General features: G+C 36.4%; 2 protein-coding genes across 4 annotated transcripts in view; both read right to left on the bottom strand.

Annotated features, from left to right (window-relative positions):
• LOC133330736 (eukaryotic translation initiation factor 4E1) overlaps positions 1 to 25,625 on the bottom strand; it is a 158,357-nt gene that overhangs the window by 115,370 nt on the left and 17,362 nt on the right. The window lies entirely within an intron of this gene.
• LOC133330735 (four and a half LIM domains protein 2) overlaps positions 1 to 25,625 on the bottom strand; it is a 283,851-nt gene that overhangs the window by 90,887 nt on the left and 167,339 nt on the right. Inside the window, exons 1-3 of one of the 3 annotated variants that reach the window (XM_061539143.1) lie at positions 23,060 to 23,255; positions 18,880 to 19,256; positions 18,571 to 18,815 (exon numbers count right to left, since the gene is read on the bottom strand). In XM_061539143.1, the coding sequence (XP_061395127.1) occupies positions 18,571 to 18,815; positions 18,880 to 19,256; positions 23,060 to 23,223 (786 nt within the window). In that variant the 5' untranslated portion in view covers positions 23,224 to 23,255. Of the gene's footprint in view, positions 1 to 5,590; positions 5,641 to 18,570; positions 18,816 to 18,879; positions 19,257 to 23,059; positions 23,256 to 25,625 lie in introns of those variants that run through there. The other 2 variants (XM_061539142.1, XM_061539145.1) reach the window with 2 other exon arrangements.

Below are 25,625 nucleotides of genomic sequence, written 5' to 3' on the forward strand. Positions count from 1 at the left end.
GACTGTAGATCGGTGGTTCATAGTCATCGTTATCGTCGTCAATGCGATTCAATATATCCACGCTGCCCTTGGAACCTTTGCGAGTTTTCTTTTTGGTTTTCTTCTTCTTTGGTTTGTCTAATTCCTCATCCACGATCGCTTCTTGGACGATGTAGTTCACTTCGATCACATTTTCCACGCTTTCTGCCTTCGTATTCAATTCGTCGTCCTCCTCCTGTTCCTGTGGAGGTGGTAGCCTTTCGGGACTTTGACTGAAAAGTGTTACACTCTCACCTCCCAAGCTGAATCTGCGTTTCTCCACAGCCTCTTGAGTTTCCGTTGCCTTCTCTTCTTTATCGAAATCCCATTCACTTTGTTGTTGTTGCTGTTGTTGTTGGTTATCTAAAGTATCTCCATTTGTCTCGTTCTCATTGGCCTCGTTGTGTGGCTCCTCATCGGATAAACGGAAATTCTTACGCCAATTATATTCCCGTTTTGGTTTGTAATTCAAATCGACTTCAATGTCATCGGGTATTGTGGAGGCCTGTAGGACGGGATTGTAACCATACCTGGAACGTAAACGGGTCGACTGACGAGCACTGGTGTTAGCATCACCCAAATAACGCATTTCCGTGTCCTTACGTTCACTCTCAAGGAAAGATGCAGAGAATTCCAAGTTTTTTGTTTTCTTGTGGGTCTTTGACCACAGGGCATATTGCTCCTCCATATCGCGTACGGAGTTCTCAATAGAACTGCTACTCATCTCATTGAGCAGACTATCGAACTCCCTTAAGATACCCGATTGTTTTCGATTCCTAATGGCTTCATCGTAAATTTGATCGATGGCAAATGAATCGGAGTCATAGGGTGAGCTACTCGTTCCACCGCCCACTGCTCCTTCCGAATCTTCTTGTTCACTGGCAAATAGTTCGTTGCCATTCACCACTTGGTCCCAATCTCTGGCTTCACGACCAGCATAGCGGTCCATTTCACGTTCAGCCTCCTCGCACTCGGACTGTTCGTGATGAGACTCCTCAGCTGGACCGCGTTCGTTAAAGTCTGAAATATCTTCATCGATTTCATCATCCACTTCGATTACGGTGCGGCGATCGTCGCTACCGTTGGATTCTTCTTCGTCGTCATCATCGCCGTCAGCTTCGTACGGTTCAATCAGCTCATCTGCAACTTCACTGTTGTCGTTTTCTTCGGCTTCCGCTTCCACAACATCCATATCAACATCAACTTCACCTTCGTCGTTATCTTCTTCTCCCTCCTCCAGAACCTCGGGTTCCGTTTCCAAATCTTCAGAACTTTCCTTTATTACAAAATCACTGGAATCTTCGGAGTAAAAATCCTCTCGAGTCCAAGTCCTGGAACCACTACGAGTCCTAACTTCTATTTGCTGAATAAAAATATAATCATCGCTTGGATATTCCTCCACCTGCTGTTCCTGGGCCAACGAGAAACGACGGTAATGGTGATATTCCTCGGGTTCGAGATCAGCGTAGTCGCTATCTTGCCACTGGATGAGAATATCGGGTTTTGTTATCAATGCCGAGTCGGAAGCTCTGCGATCTTCATCCAAGTAATGGGGATTCAGATGACGCGAGAATTCTTGAAAATTATTAATGTTGCAGATTTCGTCCAAGGCCCTATCTTTCAGCTTTCGCTTCGTAGATTCTTCTTCAATGGCTGCCAAATCGGCTAATTCCGTTTCTCCCAATGGTGAACGACTTCTACTAGCTGATCTTTGAAATTCGGCATTTCTGCGTCGCATATCTTCCAATTCCATTGATGTGCCGCCCTCAACGGACATTGATCCCTGAATTTTGGGTATGGCTCCGGTATTACGTACTGGATCACTGGATCCTGTCAATTCGGCCAAGACCATATCTTGGATTTGACGCCTCTCAGCCGCTGACATTTGTCCGGGCTCAACAGGTGATTCAGAAAATGAAGGGGTAGGACTTCGTGATCTACGAAAACGCTCCGCATCCCTTCTCATTGTTTCATATTCGGTGCCAACCAAATCCATCGATTCGCCCACATAGGTGGAGCGTATAAAACCCTTTTGTAGTCTTTCCTGTTTGATGCGATCAACGTCACGCATTTCCTCGGATATGGTTCGGTCGTAATCGGGAGTGGTGGGAGATTTCCTTAGCATTTTATGGCGTTCGGCCATTGGTAAACCAGTCAACAGATCTTTATTTTCCTCTTCTTCTTCGTCTTGTGCGTTTCCCTCGTTGCTTTCTCTTGGGCTTAGACTCAATGGCGATAAAGTGCGCAGTTCTATTTCTTCCGAGGCATATTTCAATGTTTCCAATGCTTCCACGTCCAATTGCTTTTGTCGTTGGGCCAAGGAAGTTTCATAGACTTCGGTGTTTTTCGTCAAGGTTCTGTTTAGAGAACCCTCCAGGTTTAGCATAACATGAAAATCAGAATCCTGTGAGGGAGAAACCGATCTGGAAGGGTTGCGTGAGAACGGAGTTCCATCTTGGGTTTCTGGTGAGCGAGATGGTGTGCGGGATCTTGATAAACGACAACGTTTAGAACTTTCGCTAGTCTCTTCGGAATTTTCCACAAATTCATAAACATATTCTACCGTCAACTGAGGAGGTTCAGGTGTACGTGCCCGTTCTTCCAAATCTTGTTTGATATTATCGTTGATTTCAATTAGTTTGCTGCGTCGCACTTCCAAACTTTTGCTAAGATTTGCAGCTGTTGGCAAACGCATGGGACTCTTGGAACGTGAGCGTGATCTAGCCACCCGTAAAGATTGTACCAATGAATCCATTTGTTCCCTTGAACATTCCTCCTCTTCCGCCTTTGTGAAAGGTTCTCTGTCAGGTTCCGTGACTTCAATTGAAACCAGGGGAGCAGTAAAAGCTGCAGGAATTCCGGATGATTGCATTTGTTGTGAAAACCTTTCATTAATGTCGTCTTCGTTATCTTTGACACGTTGCTCAATGTGTTCGGAACTTGGTATGGGAGATCGGCAACGAGAACGAGATCGGCTGCGTTCTGCTCTAAGAGATTGAACCAGTAAGCTTACTGCTTCCCGACTACAATCGTCATCGTTGGTATCTTGGGAATCAGGAGCTACACTTTCAATTGAAACTAATGGGGCATTAAAGGGCGGAGGAATTCCGGAAGATTGCATTTCCTGGGCAAACTTTTCATTCAGCCCATCATTATCTTTAAGACGGAGCTCGATATTTTCTGTACTAGGCATGGGGGAACATGAACGCGATCTAGATCGACTACGTTCAACCCTAAGTGACTCAACCAATAAACTGACAGATTCACGACTACAATCCTCATCATCATCCTGTGGAGAAGGAACGACAGGGTCGTCATTAAGGGACAATAAGTTCGATTCGACTAATTTATCGAAAATTTCCTCATTGTGTTGGATCAGTTTGTTGCGACGTGTTTCCAAACTTCGTTGAATATTCTCGGCCGTGGGCAAGGGAGATTTTGAGCGAGAACGAGATTGGGATCGACTGCGATGGGATTGCAAATCGACGCCCAATGTCTGAGAATGTGATCGACTACGCTCAGATCGTAACGATTCCACTAATAGACTCATTGATTCTTTGGAAAAATCTTCAACTTCAACATCTGGTTCGGGAGATTCTGGCAATAGTTTCGATTCGATTAACTTTTCCAATACATCCTCATTGTGTTTGATCAGTTTGTGGCGTCGGGTTTCCAAACTGCGTTGAATATTATCCGAGGTGGGAAGAGGAGATTTTGATCGGGAACGTGATCTGGAACGTTGAGCCCGCAAATTGGCAACCAAATTATTCATTTCATCGTTTTCAAAAGCTGTTGGAGACTCGATTGGATCCATTTGAGAGCTGTCATCAATTACATTTACCAGGGGTAGAGCAAAATTTGCACTCCGAATACCAGTCGATTGATCATCTGCGACATGTTCTAAACGATTTTGTAAAAACTTGTCATTCTCCTCAGAGGGTAAAAAATTGTCACCGTTTTCTGTTGAATTTTCATTTTCACTATTCAGAGAGTCCAAGAATTTGCCTATGTTCTCTTTGGTAAATTCATTGGCATCCAGATCCTCACCAGTATCATCGTAGACATCAACAATTGAATTGGCGGATGTTTCATTGTTCAGCATTTCGTTAATTTCACAAGAGACATTTTTCGGTTCGGGTGTACTGGGAGCGGTGTTTGCCGGTGATGGGTTTCTTGATGTAGAACGTGAACGCGAGGGATTAACCGAAGCTTGAAAATCATAAAAATCACTTAGTCCCTCCTTAAGTAAACCATGTTCATCGCGCCATGGTCCACCATCCAGGGCCTTTTGCGTATTTGGCGTTGTAGGAGATTCCACTTTTGTCTCGGCACTTTTCGCTTCAAATGAAACATTTTTCGGTTGTGGAGTATTGGGAGCGGTATTTGCTGGCGATGGATTTCTTGATGGGTTTCTGGATGTAGAACGAGAACGCGATGGATTAACCGAAGCTGTAAAATCATAGAAATCACTCAAACCCTCCATTATTAGACCATGTTCATCACGCCAGGTACCAAAATCCAAAGGCTTGTCAACGGTTATTGATGGTGTATTCATTGTGGAACTTGGACCGGCGCTCGACGAAGAGGGTTCATTGGATTCTTTCCAGCGTTCTTCGTATTGATCCATTTCTTCTATGCGTGGACTACGTCTTAAACGAGGCGAAGACGAGGAACGAGAAGGCGATGATTCCTTCTCCGTTGCTGTGGAGGTTTGAAGCTATGCATTTAAGGTGTGGAGAAGCGGCAAGCATATAAAGCGAAAGCAGAAGGATGCAACATTTTAAAGCATAAAAAAGCCAAAATAAAAAATCGGAAGGTTTATAAAGCAAAAATGAATCTGGTGAATTCGAACGGTGTTTCAATTGTGTGTACGGTGAATGTGAGGTAATACAGTATCCCAGTATGCAATTTTAAAGGCAGAACTTATTGTCACTCTTTGAAAGAAATTATTAGGACCACCTAGGACTTTTGGAAATTTTTCATTCATTTAGTTCCATAGTTTAAAGGGACTACATGATATAGAGGAAAAATGAACGATGAAAAGAACTAAACCTAGTACCGATCGTTCCTTGTGGAGAATAGTTTCTTTGAACTAGTTCGTTCCGGAACGACACAAATCTAGTGATTTCCAAACTTATCACAAAACGTATATGGCTTGTTTAAATCATTTGTAAAGGAATATTTAAGTCGAAAACTTGGATTTATTAGAAATATTTTTAGGAGTTGTTTAAGCTGACACCTTGAATTTAAACCTTTTGTAGAGAACTAATGAAAAAATATTTTGCAAGGACTTTGAGTGGGACATAATAAAGAGGTTAGAAGATTAGCGGTGGGTATGGAGCCAGGTCGGGACTTTTGACGTGGAATTCCGGTAGTATTTTTTTAAGGCTGTATGAGGTCGAATCTAGGATATCTTTGGAATTTCACTAACTTATAATCGATAATTTGTAAAATAATAAGAAAACTAATCTAATTATGATTGTTTAAAAGTCGAGTTCTCCACCTTGGCATACTGGGATATTTTCCTCCATGTCCTTATATCAGAAAATGTGAAAAATATTATTTTACTTACATTTGCATTATTATCACTTCGGGCAGTATCTTCTTTGGTAGCTAATTCCTCTTCCTGCAAAAAATGTAATTATTTAGCCGCACCTCTTCATCTTAATACAAATCTCCAACATACCTTCGATTCTTTGTTGCTATCTTGCTTTCTCAGATTTTGTAAAGCTTCTTCATTCTGAATTTGAGTGGCTTCCTCAAACGATGAAGCACTTGGCAGATTTGTAGCTGTATCATAATTTAATTCCTCGCTAGATGTTGGCTTTTCCACGTCGCGTTCTTCTTCTATGGAGATGGCCTTTTCACGCTTCCAGAATTCCGTGTCTTTATAATGCTCCGGTACAACGTCGCCCCACGGGTTTATGGTCTCTTCGCCTAAACGCTCCAAAGAACTGCGTAAACTATCATCACCTGATCGCATATCCTTTGCCGGACTTCTTTTGTGACGGCGATGGTGTCCCTTAACTTTGAGCGTTGGTTCACTGGTATAACGGATGGGTGTAAATTGCGCATCTCCACCGTCTTTCATTTCTTCCTCCTCCAAGGAGGTGAACATTTTCAATTCTTCATCGCGTGATGTACGAGATTCACGTGATGAATTTGAACTACCACTGGAACGACGTTTCTTGAAGGCTATACGCCGTCCGGAGCGATCTTCCCGTGACAATGGCCGACTCTTGATGCCGTCTAGCGAACGCAAGTAGTCGTCGGAGTATTGCTGTGAAATGGTGGTATCTTCACCATCGGGTTCTTGTCGCTCCTGTCGAAGATATTGTGATTCATTGCTGGTGGTAACTTCGTCAGAGGGTTGAGTACTGAAAGAGGACTGTTTACTGGAAGGTGGATCGTTGGAGGAGGCGTCATCCGATATACCGGGGAATAACAGAGATTTTGTGGATATGGAATATGAGTCATCACTGTTTTGGGCCAATTGGGTTTTGACACGATGAGCCACGGGGGCTTCATCTGTTTGCAGGGGATAGACGGTCTTTTTGATACAGGGTTCTTCGATAGCAGGCGTCTGTGGCGCACTGTCCAGACTCGATGCAAATTCTTTCTTTTGCACTGCCTCTTGCATTAGCTCTTGTAAGTTGGCCATTTCCTTTTCAGCTTCGAGGAAAAGGCGTGCATTTTCTTCGATGCGTTTTTGTTTTAATTCGCGATCTCGTTCATGGCTGAAAAGTCGTTGGCTCTGTTCCTCCTCGGATTCTTCGCCAAGTTGTTCTCGTGCTTTGAGAATGCGCTGTAAAAGTTCAGCTTCTTTTTGAGCACTAGCCTCGTCATGCTGTTCGGCTATGTCCCGCTCTCTAATGGAGGCAATGAGTTGGCGCTCATTGTCGGTTAATTCTTCAGAGTCGAGCATTTCTTCGGCGAGACGTTGTTTTTCTTCCATTTCACGCTCGGCTTCCAGAAGTCTTCTTTCATTTTCTTCGCGTTCTGCTTGTTCTTCGGCTTGCCGTTGTTGTTCTTCTTTCAGACGTTCAGCTTCTAGAAGCCGTCGAGTATTTTCCTCTGCTTCCTCCTCTTGGCGGCGTCGATCTTCCTCTTCCTGTTTCCGTTTTCGCTCTTGTTCTTCAGCAATGCGTTTCTGTTGCTCTTCTTCTTCTTGTTTTTGTTTACGTTCTCTCTCCTCGGCTAAGCGTTTTTCTTCTTCTTCTCGTCGCTTTTGTTCTCTCTCCCGTTGTAATTCTGCTTCACGTATCTTCCTCTCATTCTCCTCGACCTCTCTTTGTTGGCGAGCCACTTCGGCTTCGGCCTCTTGTAATTCTTTGCGAGTCTGTTCGGCAATTTGTTTCTGTTTGTCCAGCTCTTTTTCCAAATCGGCCCGTTTCAGGTCCCGTTCCGCCTTCTTGTTGAGTTGCTCTTTCAAGTTGTCAATGTCAGCTTGATTTGGATCGATACGAAACCCGTCCTCGTACAAGACACCATCTTTCATGGCCTTCTTTCCAGCCGCATCCTCGGTGGCCTTGGCAGCGGCCAGTTGTTCGCGCATATTTTGTTGTAGGTGGGCCAAACTGTCTGTGTCGCTGATGGCATCCGTGCCGTCATGGTTGCACGTCCAGTGGTAGAGATGACGTACCACATAGAGAAATTCAACAGCGCCAATATAGCCAATGACTAGGCTAAACATTAGATCGCCAAAATCCGATAGTAAATCACCCATGATGACATGCACTGCGGTAGTAGCAACAACAACCAAAAGTGCGGGCTGCTACTATTGTTGTTATTTGTTTTCGGATGTTTTATTTTTGTAGTTCCGATTCTGTCGGTATGTATGTGAAACGCGTAATCTTGTTAACCGAATAGATTCCCAATTGCGTAATCGCTTCGAGAAGAATAAAATTGCAATGGGAAAAGTCGAAATTTTTGGGAATTCACTTTTTTCACTTTGGATGCGTTATGTTTGAGTGCGTTTGTATGTTTGTGCGTGTTGCCCGTTATCACTCAAAATGCTGGCAATGCAATAATTCGAATTCACAATATTTTGCCGAAATTTTCACAAAAAAAAAGAAAATCACTTTTCACTTGCCAAGCTAAACGGCCGCGGTACTTCGGCGACCTTATATAAAATTCACCACACTCAGCGATTGTGTAATTCACCAGTAGAGAAGATAATTTCTGTTCTTTTTTTCTACTTTCGTTTCGTTTTAATATTTCAAAATTTATGATCACTTAATGGACCATTGACAGGCCTTACTTTTGTTATGGCTGTTTTGGCAAATTTGATGGCCCCGTAACGGATGGCACCACCAATAAATCACAAAAATTAAATTCAAAAATTTGCACTGTGCTGAACCGCAACCAACCGACCACCGCTCACTACCGCAACTTGGTTGGTACTTTACGTTGTGAATTTCCGATATCAAATGTTATTCGCAGATCTGGTGTCTGTCGTGTTAATCGATCGATATGCAACTAATCAAAACCATTGATTCGTTAATTTCTTCGTCGGGAAGGAAGTACGCCGCTCTCAGCGCCAACAAAAACAAATGCATCCAACTGCACTTATCGTTGAGCGTCAATTGGCAGAAATGGGAGCAGTGAGAGGAAAACAAAACTATTGCGAATCGTAAAAAATCCGATAGGTAAATAAACAAACAAACGCGTGCCTTCGTGACAGATGAATCACGTTGTAAATCGCTGAAACCGGCCGTTATAACCGTCCGTCCGTTGTTGATTGATAAACCGCAAATCGTTACGAAAATCAATTTAAATTTTGGGATAAATAAAAGGGGGCGATGATGATTTGTTTGTTTTTATTTGTCGTTTCGTTTGTTATTTTTTTTTTAATTTGAACTAATTTTCCGTTTGCATTTCGTTGTATTGTCTTCTGGTCGCAACAACAAGAACAACTGAGGGGATTTTCTTAAAATGCGAAACGATTTTCAAGGTAGATATCAACATAACACGCGTCGTTTTTCTTTTTTTGGGTTTTTGTTCGTTTTTATTTTATTTTTTGTCGCTGGCAAATGCCAAATATTTTCGCTGCACCTTATTTTTGTGAGTGTCTGCTGTGCCTTCTCGCTTTCAACGTTTGTTGAAGATTGTTTTGGTCGATTCGAAATACACCGAAAATTCAACAAATATTCTACCAAAATACAATTTGGCTATACGAAAACCAACATATTGATACAAACATACATACATATATTATAGATGTTGTCAAACATGCATATGTATGTCAGGAAAATCAGCATACTACAATGATTGTGCACAGTGGTTTGAATGGGAGAACAATTTACTATATCATACTTTTAGAGGAAGCCACAAGGCGTGGATTTTTTAAAAAATATTTTTTCAAGAGGACCCAGGGAATTATTTAAAAAATATTTTTTCAAGAAGACACAGGAAAATCAGCGTACTACAATGATTGTGCACAGTGGTTTGAATAGGAAAATAGTTTACGATACCACACTTTTAGAAAAAAAAAAATGAAAAAATGCTTGTTCAAGAAGGCGTGGAACTTTTAAAAACTTTTTTCCAAGAAGCCACAATGCGTGGATTTTTTAAAAAGTATTTTTTCAAGAAAGGGCGTGGATTTTTAAAAAAATATTTTTTCAAGAAGTCTCAAGGCTTGAATTTTTTAAAAAAATATTTTTTAAGAAGCCACAATGCGTGAATTTTTTAAGAAGCCAAAGGGCGTGGATTTTTTATAAAAAATCTTTTCAAGAAGCCACAGGGCGTGGATTTTTTAAAAAATATTTTTTTAAGAAGCCATAGGGCGTGGATTTTTTTATAAAAAATCTTTTCAAGAAGCCACAGGGCGTGGATTTTTTAAAAAATATTTTTTCAAGAAGCCACAGGGCGTGAATTTTTTAAAAAATATTTTTTCAAGAAGTCACAATGCGTGGATTTTTTTTAAATATTTTTTCAAGAAGTCACAATGCGTGGATTTTTTTTTAATATTTTTTCAAGAAGTCACAATGCGTGGATTTTTTTTTAATATTTTTTTCCAGAAAAATGCCAAAAGGCATGGATTTTTTAAAAAATATTTTTTCAAGAAGCCCAAGGCATGGATTTTTTTTTTTAAATATCAAGAAGCCACAAGGCATGGATTTTTTTAAAAAATAACAAGAAGCCACATTGATTTTTCTTTTTTTATATTTTTCAAGGACCTACAAGGTGTGATTCCTTGACTTAAAAAAAATTAAATATTTTGCCATCTAACAGTAACACATCAACATTGGTCAACTTTTTGATATAAATCCGAAAATAGGTCCCCAACCATTATCCGACTGCAAGTCGACTGTCGGCGACTTAGATACTCTACATGGTCATAACTACTGGCATCTGATGTCTTTTTCTGATTATGGTAAGGAAACCCAGGCCCAATAATTTCAATGGAGCCAACACCGAAAATAGGCGAAACAAGATCCGCCGAATCCAATGGTTTTATCCATTGCATGCGTCGTAGGTCATGAATTCTTACCAAATAAGAAATCTTATCAGCAGGATCCTTTATGATTTGTGGATATCAAATAATGATTTTTTTGAACTTATTAAAAGTGCTACAGCAACCTCATGACACTTTTTTATTTAACATCTGTTTTCACTTTAGAATGCTTATTTTTTGTTCAAATAAATACACTTTGATATGATTAAATTTGATTGATGTTTCAAAATTGTAAATTCAATATTCCTATATTCTATGTAAATCCGATGACAATACAACTTTGTATTACCCTTTAGCTGAAGCATGACATCAACGCTAAAGAGAGATGAAGCAGCAGATGATAGCAGCTAGGTTAACAATTGAATCACCACCTGCCAATGCATCCCTCCCTACCTAATAAAAGACAAAAATAAATTGTCTTTTCATTGAATTGATTGCTCATCGCAGACAAATGTCCACTGTGCCGAGAAAATAACGTCATCATTTTGTTGTTGTTTTTTTTTAATTTGTTTGATTTTCGGTTTTAAATGCCACAGATTTTTGTGAAGACATTAACGACAGAATTTCTTTATTTTTTGTTTAGATTTTGTTAAATTGCTAATCCAATATTTATAGTTTACAAACGAATCTACATATCGATATACATATGGACACGAAACTCAGCAAAAAAACAAAAACATTAATAAAAGCAGCAAAACCAAACCCAAACAAAACTGACCTTAAACACGCATCTAATAATGGGTTATTTGGTTGCCATTGAAAGAGAAAAGTTTTGGGATGTTTTTTCTTTTTTTTTAATTTAATTTTTAGTTTAGGCGTACAAGAAGAAGCTCATGTTTTTTCGCAAATGAAACACATTTTGAATTCAATGAAGTGTGGTGAATTACAATAACATTTGCCAAAATGCATTCACCATTCTCGCAGAATTTTTGTAATTAATAAAATTTATGGTTGCATATGATAGCTGTCAGCGTTGTAGAAATGTATTCAATGACGTCCATACATGAGAGGGTTTCTAAGATTGAACGCACAAAAATTAAAACAAATGAATTGGACACCTAAAGATTCGTGCAAATGAAAACTACTTTTAATAAAAAAATTATATTTCAAGAAGCCACAGGACGTGGATTAAAAAAAAACAGTTTTTAAGAAGGCGTGAATTAATTATTAATTGTACGCCACAAGGCGCACAAGACATGGCTGTTTAAAAAATATTTTTTAGGAAGCCAATGCTTGGATTTTTTTTAAAAAATACTTTTTCAAGAAGCCTCTAGGCGTGGATTTTTTAAAAATAGATTTTTCAAAAAGTCACTATTTGTGGATTTTTTTAAAAATACCCTTTTCAAGAAGCCACAAGGTGTGATTTTTTTTTTAAAATACTTTTTCAAGAAGCCTCTAGGCGTAGATTTTTTAAAAATAGCTTTTTCAAGAAGCCACAAGGTGTATTTTTTTTACAAATACATTTTTCAAGAAGCCTCTAGGTGTGGATTTTTTTTAATTCCTTTTTCAAGAAGCCACAAGGTTTGATTATTTTAACAACATGACATCGGTAAAATCGGTCGATATGGAATGCCTTTTTTGCCTACTAAAGGAACGAAGTACCAACGTACAAATACTCAACTTGAAAAATTATGCTGTGCCCTGAACTCGAATCGGCAAAATGTGTTTAACACTTCAAACATACCGAAAAAGGTCAGAACCTTTATATGTAGGTTTCGACATAACCAAAGTTCTATAATGACCATTTCTCTGAAGAAGCCTGGAATCTCAAACTACAGTAAATTCGGTGCAATTTTTTTTTTTTTAAATTTCGGCGGGACTTTTATATTGGGATTATATTAAAATATTAGGTTGGGGAAAAAGAAATCCATTATTGTTTCGGCAGATGGCTGTACTGATAGAATAATTCCAGATTTATGATCGTTGCAAGTGTGACATTTTGCAGTAAAAAAATTATTTTGCTGTTTTTTGTTTGGCATTTGGCATTCAGTTGTGAGTTACAGGGTGTTAAAAATGGAAGTGAACAAAGAGAAAATTCGGTACATTTTACAGTTTTCTTTGACAAAGCTGAAAATACAAGCCAAGCGGCTAAAATTGTGAATGGTTTCGATATTGTAAAAGCCAATTATGTGAAATTTTGGTTTCGTAGATTCCGTTCAGGAATCCGGGCGTCGAAAATGTCGATAAAATCGGAGAAATGATCGAAGTTGACCGGCATGTTAGCAGTCGTAACATCGGCCAGGAGCTAAAAATCGACCATAATTGTTTTAAACCATTTACACAATATATATATATATATTATGAATTTCTTTTTAACTAATCTAATATATGACATTTTTTTCCAAAGTTGTCATTCAACTTTCCAGAATCCGTAATGTCAAATTACACTGCCTTCCGTTGAAATTGCGGTCAGAACAATAAAAAAATTTTAAAATGGAGCGAAATCGACATATAGGGGTATGTCCAAAAACCAGTATTGAAAATGGCCTGCCAAGTTGTTATTCACCTTTAAGGGGACCCCCCACCCATTCTAGGTTTCAAAAAAATTTAATTTTGTATTTTGATTTAATTCGATCCATTCAAGAATGTCTCTATAAATTTTCAAGTGAAAATCTCAACAATTTTTAAAGATATAGCCGATTTATTGTGCTAGCATCAAGTGACGGCAAGAGGGCTAATCAAACCTAAACTGCATTTTTCTCCAAACAGCGGGCACGATAACTAAAAAACTAAAAATCCGATCGATTCCAAAATTTGGGACGTTTTTCTGTGAGTGTATAGCTATCGTATGAACTAGGATAAAGCCAGTCGGTGAAGATCTTCCTTATTTTTTAACTTAGTTTGTGGTCAAAAATAGGCGATTTTCCAAAAAAAAAAAAAAAAATTCAAAGTCAAATGCGCGAAGTCAATATTCCTATAATAATACAGTGTCTTTGGTTGGTAAAAGGAGCCCGCCATCAAAAATAAAGATTTTTCTTTAATCACAAAAAACAACAACAACAACAATTTTTTGTAAATTATTTTTCTTCCTTTTTAAATCTTCAAATATATATGTGGAAAGTTACAAACCTTAACAAGCATTGGTATTCATTTACCAGCCCATTTAAAATCTTAAAAAAAAATCGGGAAGGGGGGGGTTGTTCCTTAATGTCGAAGTACAGTGTCTTTGGTTGGTAAAATGGGTAGTACAATTATATGGGGACCAAAACGTGAACCTGTATATCCCATCCCTCTATCGAAATTTAAACAGATAATTATATTAGAATATACACCCTTTAGGGAGTCGAAGATGAATAATTAGGGTTGTTGCAAACATAATAGTGCAATATGTTCGAGAATCTACGTTTTTTAAAGAACGAAATTTTTCTACGAAATATATCATTTCTAAAAAAAATAACTTTCAGTGATCCGTGGAATTATACCATATTTATTTTCTGGGATATCGAGTTAGTAACCCACTTAGCCCCCTTACAATTTTTTCCTCTCATTCTAAACTTGGCATATAACAATATAAATCTGCACAAATTATAATACATGCAAATTGCATAACCCTATTTACCTCCATTCCAAATGCAAATTCCATTCAAAATTTTACATGCATGGTTTATAAAAAAAACACAAAAATACAGACGAGTACATTTTGGCAAGTTTTATCATCAATTATGCCATTGTCTTGACATTCACATTAAAATGTAGACAAGCATATTATTGACTCAGTTTTATATTTAAAACAACAAATGCTTATTTCTGTGTCGTCATTAATTTTAACGATGATGAAAATAGAAATAAAAAAAAAAAAACAGACGCCAATGTTCCGAATATTTGAATGCACTGATGCAAATTAGAATTGAAAATTTCTATTATAGTGTCAATTATCGTTATAACAACGATTCTAAATGAGTTCTAAAACAATTAATCGTTTGACAATTTGACGTGGCAAGGTGTGAATCGTTACTGGATAGTATGTAAGTCGTTTTGACAATCACATTCGAAAGCTGTCACTTGCCAGTGATTTTGATCACTGATCACTAATTACCATCTAAACTGTCAATGGTGTGTGAACAATTGTCATCTGAGCAGTGTAAATTAGCATTACTCACTTTTGTTAATTACATTAGACGTTTTAAAATTCAATTGAGGTAATACAATACGATTTGAAAATTAGTTTTGACATTTAGCAAATAAAGGATTCATGTATGAAAAGATAAAATATGAAAATAATAATCATTAGAAATTATTACCAATTTATGTAAATTTATTTGTGTACACAGAAAGAAAGTTTTCTGAGCAAGGATCGGATAAAAACACATTAGGACGATGAATCAAATGAATATGGATTCACATCTTTGGTGATGCTATTTAGAATATTAAAAGCGAAATTTTTCTTACAATATGTGGATGCTCCAAAATTTTGTCTTGTGGTGATTAGTTTACGGTTCAAGAAAATAAGGAAAAAACAGCCCAAGGACTTGATATAGAAGGAGGATATGTTTCACAGAAATATTATTCATTCGATTTGATCTCAGACATGTCATCTTAAAAACAAGTAAAATTGTGTCAGTCTATGGATGGCGAGGTATTCGGAGTTACACACAGGTGTTATTATTCGCTTTGTATCACGTATATGTTTTTTATCAAAGAGGTTTCGGATTTCATTTTGATCAAATCGGATATTGAATTCACTTCAAATTTATTTTACAAAATATAAAGTATTGATTCCTTGTGGGGGAGGTACATCTAGGTCACATCTTTGGAGTTAATCTAGACTTGGTAAAAATAATAGTTTGTGCACAGTTAGATTAAAACCGGACATTCCATTTGTCTAATATTGAATTTATAAATCTGGAAAATTTTGACCATGTGTGGGAGGGGTATCAGCTGGGTATCAGCCAACGGGTACCATCTTTGGACATGATGAAGACTTGGTAAAAATAATAGGATGTGCAAACGTAGATCAAAATCTGACATTCCATTAGCCTGATATTGGATTTATAAATATTGAAAATTTTGATCATATGTGGGGGAGGTACCAGAAGAAGTGGACCAATGGGTGATATCTTCAGACTTGATCTAGGCTTGGTAAAGTTAATAGGTTGTCTAACTTTTGGTTCGAATCGATTTTGTCAATCAATTTTGACAATTTTTTGGGGGACGCAACAGAAAGAGCGGAAGAAATATTACGATATGCAAGGTTTGGATGAAATCGGTTACTCCCTTCGAGAGTTTCGAGTGCACCAGCCGGCCAGACAGACAGGCGGACGGACATATGAAAATCGACTCCAAATTGTCTAAAACGGAAACAAAGAAATGTGGGGTCTAAAACCAATATTTTGATGAGGCACATTTTTTCGAATCAATGTGTATATACCTTCATTAGCCATGAGGCTGAGGGTATAGTGATGCATTACGCCAAAACTCCAATTTGTTTTCCGGGGTTCCTAATAACCTCGCCAAGTGCTATCATCCACCACAGATAATGAGCTCCTAGCTTCTAGTTCTTATAATATCGAAATTGAATGACCTCAGAGCGTTTTTTGGATCTCACCACTAAATATTTTCTTTTATCAGGGCAAGCTAATATTATGTTAGCTGAAACATTAGGAATCCAGAATTATTAGGAAGAATGTGGATAGTTTGTATGGACTGGACCTGGGGTGCAAGTAGGATTTTACTAGCAACTTAAGCTAAGCCTTGGTATGGGCGCAGTTTAAAGATATGGGCCTATATTGATTAATGGGCCTATTTATTCACCATGTACCCAGAAAGTGAAAACACAGCTACTTCGTGCGAAAGTGCGACTAAAGCCTGGATCATGGATTTATATTCGGAATGCCAAATACCAAAATTGAGGTGGGAGTTTAATAGGGGGGGCATTTCAAAAAAGAGTCCTATATTAAATTTTCTGCAAATAAGTTTTTCTTTCTACAAGAATTTTGAAATTACAATAACTTTGGTTGGAATCTTTGAAATTCCGAAAATGAGAATGGACATTATTTGAGCCTATAGCGAAACGTATACCGGAATATATTATTAATCAATAAATATTATAAATTAATAAATTCGAAATCGTGATTTCTGAGTTAATAATGGAGAATTCTTCGCTATATCAGACTTTATATTGTGTAAAAAATTCAGATGACTTTTAGACTCCGATAGAAAGCTGTAAAAGTTGTTCTGTTCCTTGTAAGGTGTGAGCCAATTGAAAACATAAAACTCCTGTGTAGTATGGAGGGTATATTAGATTTGTCATTCCGTTTGCAACACCTTGAAATATTCATCGGAGACCCCACAAAATATGAATATTCTTAATAAGAATAAAATTCTATGTCGATTTATGTGTGTCCGTCTGTCTGTTGAAATCACGATACATACCCCAATATTTAGGATAGAGCTCTGAAATTTTGCACAGACATTGCTAGTACTCATAGGATGTTTGGTATTGAACGGGAACATATTGGTCCACGTTTTTATGTAGCCCCCAATATAACTTTACCTCTCAATATTCTGTATTTTTATATAACCGTACCCCCAATATTCGGTATTTTGGGGATTTTGTACAAGTTTTCCAAACCGAATGGCATCAAATTTTGTATTTTGTATTTTGGTTTCTCAATGTATAGCACACGCATCTACCAAAAATTATTAATATCGAGTCAAGTTTCAGAGTAGCCCCCATATAACAGTATATCCAACAATCGTTATTTTTGGGATTTTCGACACGTTTTTCAATCAAATTGATTGTAATTTAGTATTTTGGATTCCCATTGTAAGCACATTATTTTACAAAAAAATTCACCAAGTTTGAGTCTAGCCTCCATATAACGCTACCCCCACATATCTGAACTAAAAAACGGGGATCAATATTGATCTCCGTCTTGGTATAGCGCCATTAACCCATTTGGTAATCATATTTTTCTCACATTTTTTTCGGTATATTTAAGGTCGAACTTAACATATTTTTACAATTTCAATAATTTAGCTCTGCTGTTATTTAGAACGTTATTTAGAATGTCTGCAATTCTTTTATTTCGCAAATCCAAAAAAATCATATGTATTATATGAGTAAAATTAACATTTCTTGGAGGCATTTTGAAACTTTAATCAAAATTGTAGCTATTATTTGTACCTACTTTAATGAATATAAAAAAAGTACAGAAAGTTTCTTTGTATACACTTGAATACCATCGATCATTTTGTCCAAATCAGAAATATACACACACTCACAACACCAACACGCACACACAAAGTAGTTGCAACTACTTACACGTTTTAATAATTTATCTTCCTCTCGTTCAGGACCACTTTTCGCGTTCGAGCATTATCAAATCCAAGTGATGTTAGCTTTTGTTCTACACTTCGAAATTACACGACTTGGCACAACAATGACACTTGACAAAATGAACACCAAGTGTTCTGCAAAACTCATTGTTGGTTTGGCATAGTCTGGGCCACAATAAAGGATGCCGCTTAGAATCATCCACCTGTACTCATTTCTGGATGTTCATTACAATCAAAGTTCAATGTCATCCGGCAGTGAAAGGAAAACGCTAAAAAATAATTGCTCTGGCCATAGCCCCCGATGACGCGCATTCGAATACCACTCCTTGCTAATGTTTCAGATAACGAAAACTCATTGTCCATTGTCCCGTTTGGTGGCTGGTTGGTTGGCACAAAGTGGGATTCGTTTCCAATGAAAACATGAAAAACTTTTAATTGATACTTTTCAGAATGAATATGTTTGGTATTTTGTAACAACGCTGATGTTGAGGTTGGTGTTGTGTTGGTCATACTTTATCGCAATCTAGCAATCAGCTAACGTTAAACGTCATAATTGTTTTTAAAACCTTCCCCCTTTCGCCCCATACACCATCAAATTGGCTTGGTAACCAATTTTAATGGTCTTCATTTCACACATTTTCTTGCATTGGGTAAATCAATAGCGTGGTTTATGGTCATATCCGGCTTGTCAAGATTTAGCCATGTTTGCCCAAAACAACCTTGAAATTTCCTTGGTCTTTCCCTTTGTCTTTGTTTTCTTATTAACACAAAATGGCTTAGAAACAAACAGAAGACAGCAACAAGAAGACAGCACTTACCTCATCACAGCCAGCACAACGCGGTTTTAACAGTTCCGCATAGTGACGTTCACAGTAGATTTTATCGTCGTGCACGCAATATGTCAGATCGACCAGCAATTCATTGCAAGTGTTGCAGGTAAAGCAACGTGGATGCCACATGACGCTTTCCACAAATTTCGGAGCGGCCACCACCATATCGCCCACATTGATTTCACCCTCGCAATGGGCGCAGTGCTCATCGTGCGGGGCATCTTTAATATAACCTGAAGGACAACAAGGAAATACATTTAATTGTGTTCCCTTTACTTCGTATTGAGAATATCCTACCTATGTCTAGTGCAATTTCATTGCGTGCCGTCACAAAATCTTCATAGGATGCCTCATGCACATCTTCCAAGTGCTTGCAGTGCTCCAGCGATAGATCTTGCTTGGGCAATTGATATGAGATCTGCTGTTCACGATAACGGGCGCCCTCGCTACCGATTTTTGGCACTTTCTCCACTGGCAATTGTTCAAAGTAGCGATTGATGCGCGACGACACACGTATGCCCTGAGGCACCCAAGTGTAGCCCAAATCGCGAGGATCCACGCCAGAATCGGCTGGTGATACCACCTTAAAGCCCAAACGTTCATGGACCGAGGTTGACTGTTGCTGATAAATGGCATGTGCTTCGCGGGGGCATTTACAGGATTGACAGGTTTTTCTAAAATAAGAAGAAGACAAAAAAAGTAATTAATTATTGATATATTGTGTGGTGTGATTAACAATTGTGTAGAAAAAATATCGCATGCGATATATGTTCTGTCTCATTGCTGTATTTCCCGTAGGTGTATACTTAACATTTCTGTTATTACCTAATTCTGTTAAGGAAAGCTTTTCACATTTTAATGTTAAAATGCTGTTATGTGTAAAAGCTTTTTTCTATATGTTAACTTGTGGTTGTTAATTTGTTGTTAATTTGAAATAAAATATAAATGGATGAAACTCAACATTTAACATTTTCATAACAAGTTATGACCGTAGAATTTGTTAAATTTTTCTTAACCTGCAAATAAAAGGGCAATCAGCTTAAAATAAGCAGATTAAGAAAAAATCCAATAAAAATCATTTCAATTGCGTTTAAAAGAAAACTTTAGGGTACAATTTGAACCCAATCATAACAAATCATCTGATGGACGACATGTAAAGGTTCAAAAATGGTCCAGAATTCCTTTGGGAATGAAATAGCCTGTGAGTATATTAAGAACTCAGAAGTGCAAATTCACCATTGACCAACTTTTTGAATTATGGCATGATAATTTTGAAATCATGATGGAGATCACAATATTAAAACTATATTTTTTGCACATACATTTTTTAACCTACACAACTATGTTGTCAGGGTATTATAGCTTTATGCAGCCCCACGTTTAAGTCGATCGACATATCTAGCTGAGTCGATATAGACATTTGTGTCCGCCCGACCGTCAATCCATTTGACCATTATAATTTGTAAATACGATAGGCCACAGTTATGGAACTATCGTCTCGAATTTTTGCATGTAGGATGGATTGTGGTCAACGAAGCCCCTTATCGTTTTTTGTAATGATCGGTTAATATTTAATGGATAAAATTGACCATAAACATAATTTTTGTCTGTTTTTCTGGTCGCTATAGAAACCAAAATTATGACCGGAACACAACTAAATTTTATACCAGGAACGGAATCTGGCCGAAGTATAATTATCAAAATTTAGCGGGTCAAATGAACACAGATGTCTGTGTGAAAAATTACAAAATTTGTATTCCAAGAGATATATATTTACTCCTGAAGGATATAGACCCGGGAAATTGATAGTATATCCAAGATGAGTGCTTGACCTTTAAATTGATACCAATTATAGTGTTGTATGTATTCGGAAGTGACATTGTTTAGTATTATTACTAACTCAATAGAGGGCGCAAATGTCGCACTGATGCCTATAATTTTCGGCGATGTTGAGATGATATTTAGGGGGTGCAATGAACCGAACACTTTATTTTTATCAGGCTTTCTAGTCGCTCTAGAGGCTATTATTGTATGCAGAATATCACACATTTTACAAATGTTTAGAACGGCTGTTTAGGTAATGATCGGTCAATCGGTCAAAAAACCGCAGAATGTTAGATTTTCGTGGTAGTTGGGTAGGGTATCATATGTTCAGCTCCACTCGGCTATACTTCTCCGCTCAGTGGTATTGTGATGAAAATTGGATATTTTACAGCCTGTTTTTGTAAATGTAAAATGTCCATTCGTTCGTCCAAAAAACGAACGATTGCTCATTTTGGTTTTCGCAAACAACTTACCGGTTGTAGTGAGTGAGAAATAGGAAAGAGCTTTTGGTATTCGTATTTTTTTGGTTTTTGTTATACAAAACGGTGCGTTATTTACGAACAAAAATGTCAAAAACAAACGAAGAGAAAATACCATTCGTTTAAAAAAAATAATAAAGAAAACTATTTGTTCATTACAATTTGTGTGTTGTTAATGAAAAGAACGTAACAAATATGGAAAATTCTGATGAAATATATAAGAAGAAATGGTTTGTAAAAAATTATATATCCCTATGAAATGTAAAAAATTATATTGAATTGTTTGAACCCCTAGCAACAAAAGGACAACGATTGCCCAATTCCAAAAATTGGTTGATCTCATGGAACTTTACCCACAATTAGCAACTGGCCGTCCTGTTTTCGGATCCAATAAATTTGAAGGGGATAACAAGTGGAATAATGTAGCTGTATCATTAAATGCCATAGGTATTCTCCTTTGGGGAATATTTTGCTTTTCTTTATAATTAAAATTAATTGCAATCGTACCAAACATTTTGAATTTTCTATTTTGACACTATTTATGTAAAAAAACTGTTTGTAAACAATAAACAGAGTTACCCTCATTTTGCAATAATTCTATTGGAAAATTTGCAACAATACACCAAAAGAAACACTTTGGCACTAATGGTTAAAAACGAATGAAAAAGCTCAATCGTTTCTAGACGAAAGCTTTTACAATTATTACAAAAACCAAATTTTCGACGTATACGTTTTAATACGAACGATACGTGTGACTGCCGGAACAAATTACAAAAACAGGCTGTTAGTCCATGTTTTGGCATATCCCCCCTTATAAAGGTTCCGCATCATTTGCCGTATTTTAAAGGTTTCTGACACATTTTTCAATCGATGACATTATGGGCTCATTAGGCGAAAGTAACGTATCTACTAAAAGTATTTGACATAGATCTATGTTTTGGCATTGGTATTCTCGCCGATGTGGCAGTAATATGACATTCCGGATTCCTGGTGAATAAAAGACGTGTACACAGAAGATCTTCAATTATATTTTTTATAAACCACACATATAATGATTCCGCGGCATTTCCGATAATTGGATTACATTTTGCAACCTGTAATTTGTAATTACGGTACGATAATTATGATAGTTTAAGTATCATCTTATCACTAAAATAGCTTTAAGTTGTCATTATGTTTTCCTGGTGAATAAAAAAAAATATTCGCAGAAAATACTGTGACACAAAATAGATGTCATCCTTTGAGAGGTGGAAATTACCTTATCGTGGTGAAAGCCCTTGGTGTGTACATTAAGAACCCATAAGGACAAATTCGTCATAGGTTTGCGGCTATTGCGGGTTACTTTAGGGATGACATGTCTCCAATCAAATCGATTGAAGAATATTTTTGTAAAATATATCCTCCTACTATCTCGAGTCCTTGTGCATCTTTTCGTCCTTATTTTCTGAATAACACAGGACTACTTTTTTGACCTCGAAATATTCTACACAAATTTTGCTAATAAAATTGTAGATAGGGTTGTAAAAGACTAGAAAACAATATTCGTATGTTTGTATCGCTCTTTTCCATTTTAACCCGATCCTCACTCAGAAAATCTTACATCTACAAACACTAACAAATTTCGAATAGATAGTACAATTTAAAGAACATTTGGATTCGACTGAAATACACACTGGTGGCAAAAACGTTTGCTATCTTTGATACTCCAAAGATTTTTCTGTGGGATAGAGATCTGATGATTGTGTTGGCCATTATAAAACCTTGAGTTTTGTACCCCCGTAACTAATCTATGAAGTGTTTGGTGTATGTTTGGAAGTTATAGTCAAGCTGAAACACGCAAAAACAATATAATTTTTGTATATTAAAAATTTAGAATTTTATTTTTTTTTTTATTTTCCAACAAACAAACTACCCCTTGTTATTTTCCGAATGGTAAAACACATCCCCACCAACTACATCAATGATATCATTGCCAAATAGATTTCTGCAATTGTATCTATCCATCTGCCCATCAATATTTCAAATATTTTTGAATGATACATTTTTCTGGTGTTTGCCATGACGTTGTAGGTGAGTAAATGAGTGAGTGAACATGGATAGTGAAATGTGTGTGTATTGTTTTCTGTTTCTTTACTGTTGTTGTTGTTGGTGTTGTTGGTTTTCATCTTTCTTACCTTACAATGAGATCATAAATTTCTTGTTTATCGAATACTTTGCAATAGGTGTGCAAAACATTTAGGCAGGCATAGTGTAGGCCGGTCCAGGGTACATCTGGTGATGCTAATGCCTCCCAGAGGGGGCAATCGGCATGACGATCTAGGTCCAACATTTTCACCATTTCTTTTGTGTTTGACAGTTTTGGTGGTGACAAAATTGTACAATTTTGACACTAGTTTTATTTTATTCAGACACTTTCAATTTCGTTCACATGAATCTATAATTCTTTTTTTGTTTGCATTTATTTCACAAAGTCTCTAAACTAAATGATGTATTTGTTAGAAAAGAAAAACATTTAAATATTTCCCAGAAAAAATGCCACGGTATTTGTTTGTTTTTCACCTTCTTGTCCGTTTCATTTGAATTGGAAGTAAAATGGCCATTTCATAGAATAAATATTAAAGAAGTCATTTAATATTTACGTAAATAGCAAGGCGCTTCACATCGAAGCTATCATAATTTCCAAATAACTGTTCCATGTTTCGTTAGTCGACCACTGTGAGGTTTATTCACCAATGTGAAGAAAACAAGTGCCTATTATTTTAACAGTTACGCGATTTCAATCTACTTTCACAAAATTAACAAAAAACATCGAATAAAATTTGATTTGCCTCCCACTATTTTTTTAAGTATTATTGTCCGCTGTATGTAAAATTGTATGCACAGTGGGATTTTTTTATTTCGCTATTTGTTTATAACAATAATAGAACAAGTTATATTTTTATATATCACTCTAGGTGGTAGTGATAAGGAGAGATTCGCTGAATGTATCGATCATCTTTTGAATTTAATAAAAAATATATTTATACAGTAGTTTTCGCTTATAGTCCATTTCGCTTAAAGGCCAAAAAGGATATGGTGTTAGTTATACCATTTATGTGACATTTTTCTTCCAAATTCATACAAATTATTTGTTCTATATAAACTTCGAAAATTAAAGATATTGGCATTTTACACACATTTATTTGCCACATTTTCTGTGCATGCAAAACTAATATTTTTTAGATTAAAAATTTTTATAAGCCACCCTGTTTTTTGAAAAATGACATTTGAAAAAATGGCACCTGTTCTTTGAAAAATAGGCCACCCAAAAAAAAACTTGAATGGCATTTATATTTGAAACATTTATAAATGTCAAAAATTGCTAGATTCAAAAAGTTGTGAAAATGGTACGCGCGATATTTTAGTGTTAGAAAAAATTAAAATTATTGAAAGACTATGAAGAAAATAATATGAAATGTGGAAAACTGAGTGCCAAATATTTAATAAAAAATTAAAAGTTTATAAAATAATCAAAAATAGTTCAAAAATTAAAAAACCTTCCACCAAATTGGTTGTATTTAAAAAACATTGCGTCAAAGAAAAGGTGATCACCCTGATAATTGAAAAGGCGCTTTTATATGGTTTAATGAAATGCGTGGCCAGAACAGTGGTTATTGTTTAAACAATTTATTTATTTTAAATAAATATATTAATTTGTTTTAATAAACTTAAATTTTATTTATAAAATTACATGTTTTGTGTATATTCCATGACGTGTATTATATCACGATTTTTAATCCAGTAATGGACTTAAAACGAAATTTGATATTTCAAAATCTAGCTTTATAAAATGTGTTACAAAAGTTGTGCAACTATAGTTGTGGACTATAAACGAAAACTACTGTAGAAACTAAAAGGAAGTGGTGTTAGTTATGCCACTTATGTGTCGAGTCTTATGATTCGAGTAAATTCGGAACGGTTTTGGTCAATCATAAAAATAGAAAATGTAAAGATATTGGCATTTCCACACAATTATTTGCACCATTTTATTTAGGACATTTTCGAAAATCTATTATTTTTTATCATTAAAATTTGATTTTTTAGAAACTACTTTTTAGAAAAATAGTCACTAGAAAAAATGGCAAATAATATAGAAAAAAAAACAAAAAAAAATTATGAATATAATTTATATTTGAAAAATGTTCGTATTTAAATCTCAAAAACATGTTCTTTTTCAAAAAATTGCTAAGCAGTGCCAGAGGATATTTTAATGGTTATATCAAAAATCGACGCCTTGATATGTTCTCTGTCCTGAATGATATTCGTTGAAAATTGCATGTAAACATTTAATAAAAAATTAAAATTGACTTTTACTAACATTGCATGCTGGAGAAAAATTGGAAAATATTAGCCTCACCTTCCACCAAATTGGTTGTATTTTGGTATTTTCGGTTATTTTGGGTAGAAAATCTTCCCAACAATAATGATCCATTTCGGTCCACTTTTTAGGGTAGCCCCCAAAACTTTCTACCTCCATCTAACAGTTTTCCTAAAATTCGATATTTTCGGGATTTTGTGTGCGTTTCTCAAGCAAATTGACTGTTATTTAATTTTCTAAATTCTCATGGACATGAAATCTTCGTACAAAAAACTATTAACTATATTAAACACTGCTATGAAATGAAATATTTAATTTTTAATCCGCCATTTTGGATTTATTTGATTTTCAAAATCTAGCTCTATAAAATGTGTTAAAAATTA

The sequence above is a fragment of the Musca vetustissima genome, unplaced genomic scaffold (genome assembly GCF_032173495.1).
Source record: "Musca vetustissima isolate MV318-11 ecotype Yass unplaced genomic scaffold, APGP_CSIRO_Mvet_v1 utg69497, whole genome shotgun sequence".
In the NCBI taxonomy this organism is placed as follows: Eukaryota; Metazoa; Arthropoda; class Insecta; order Diptera; family Muscidae; genus Musca; species Musca vetustissima.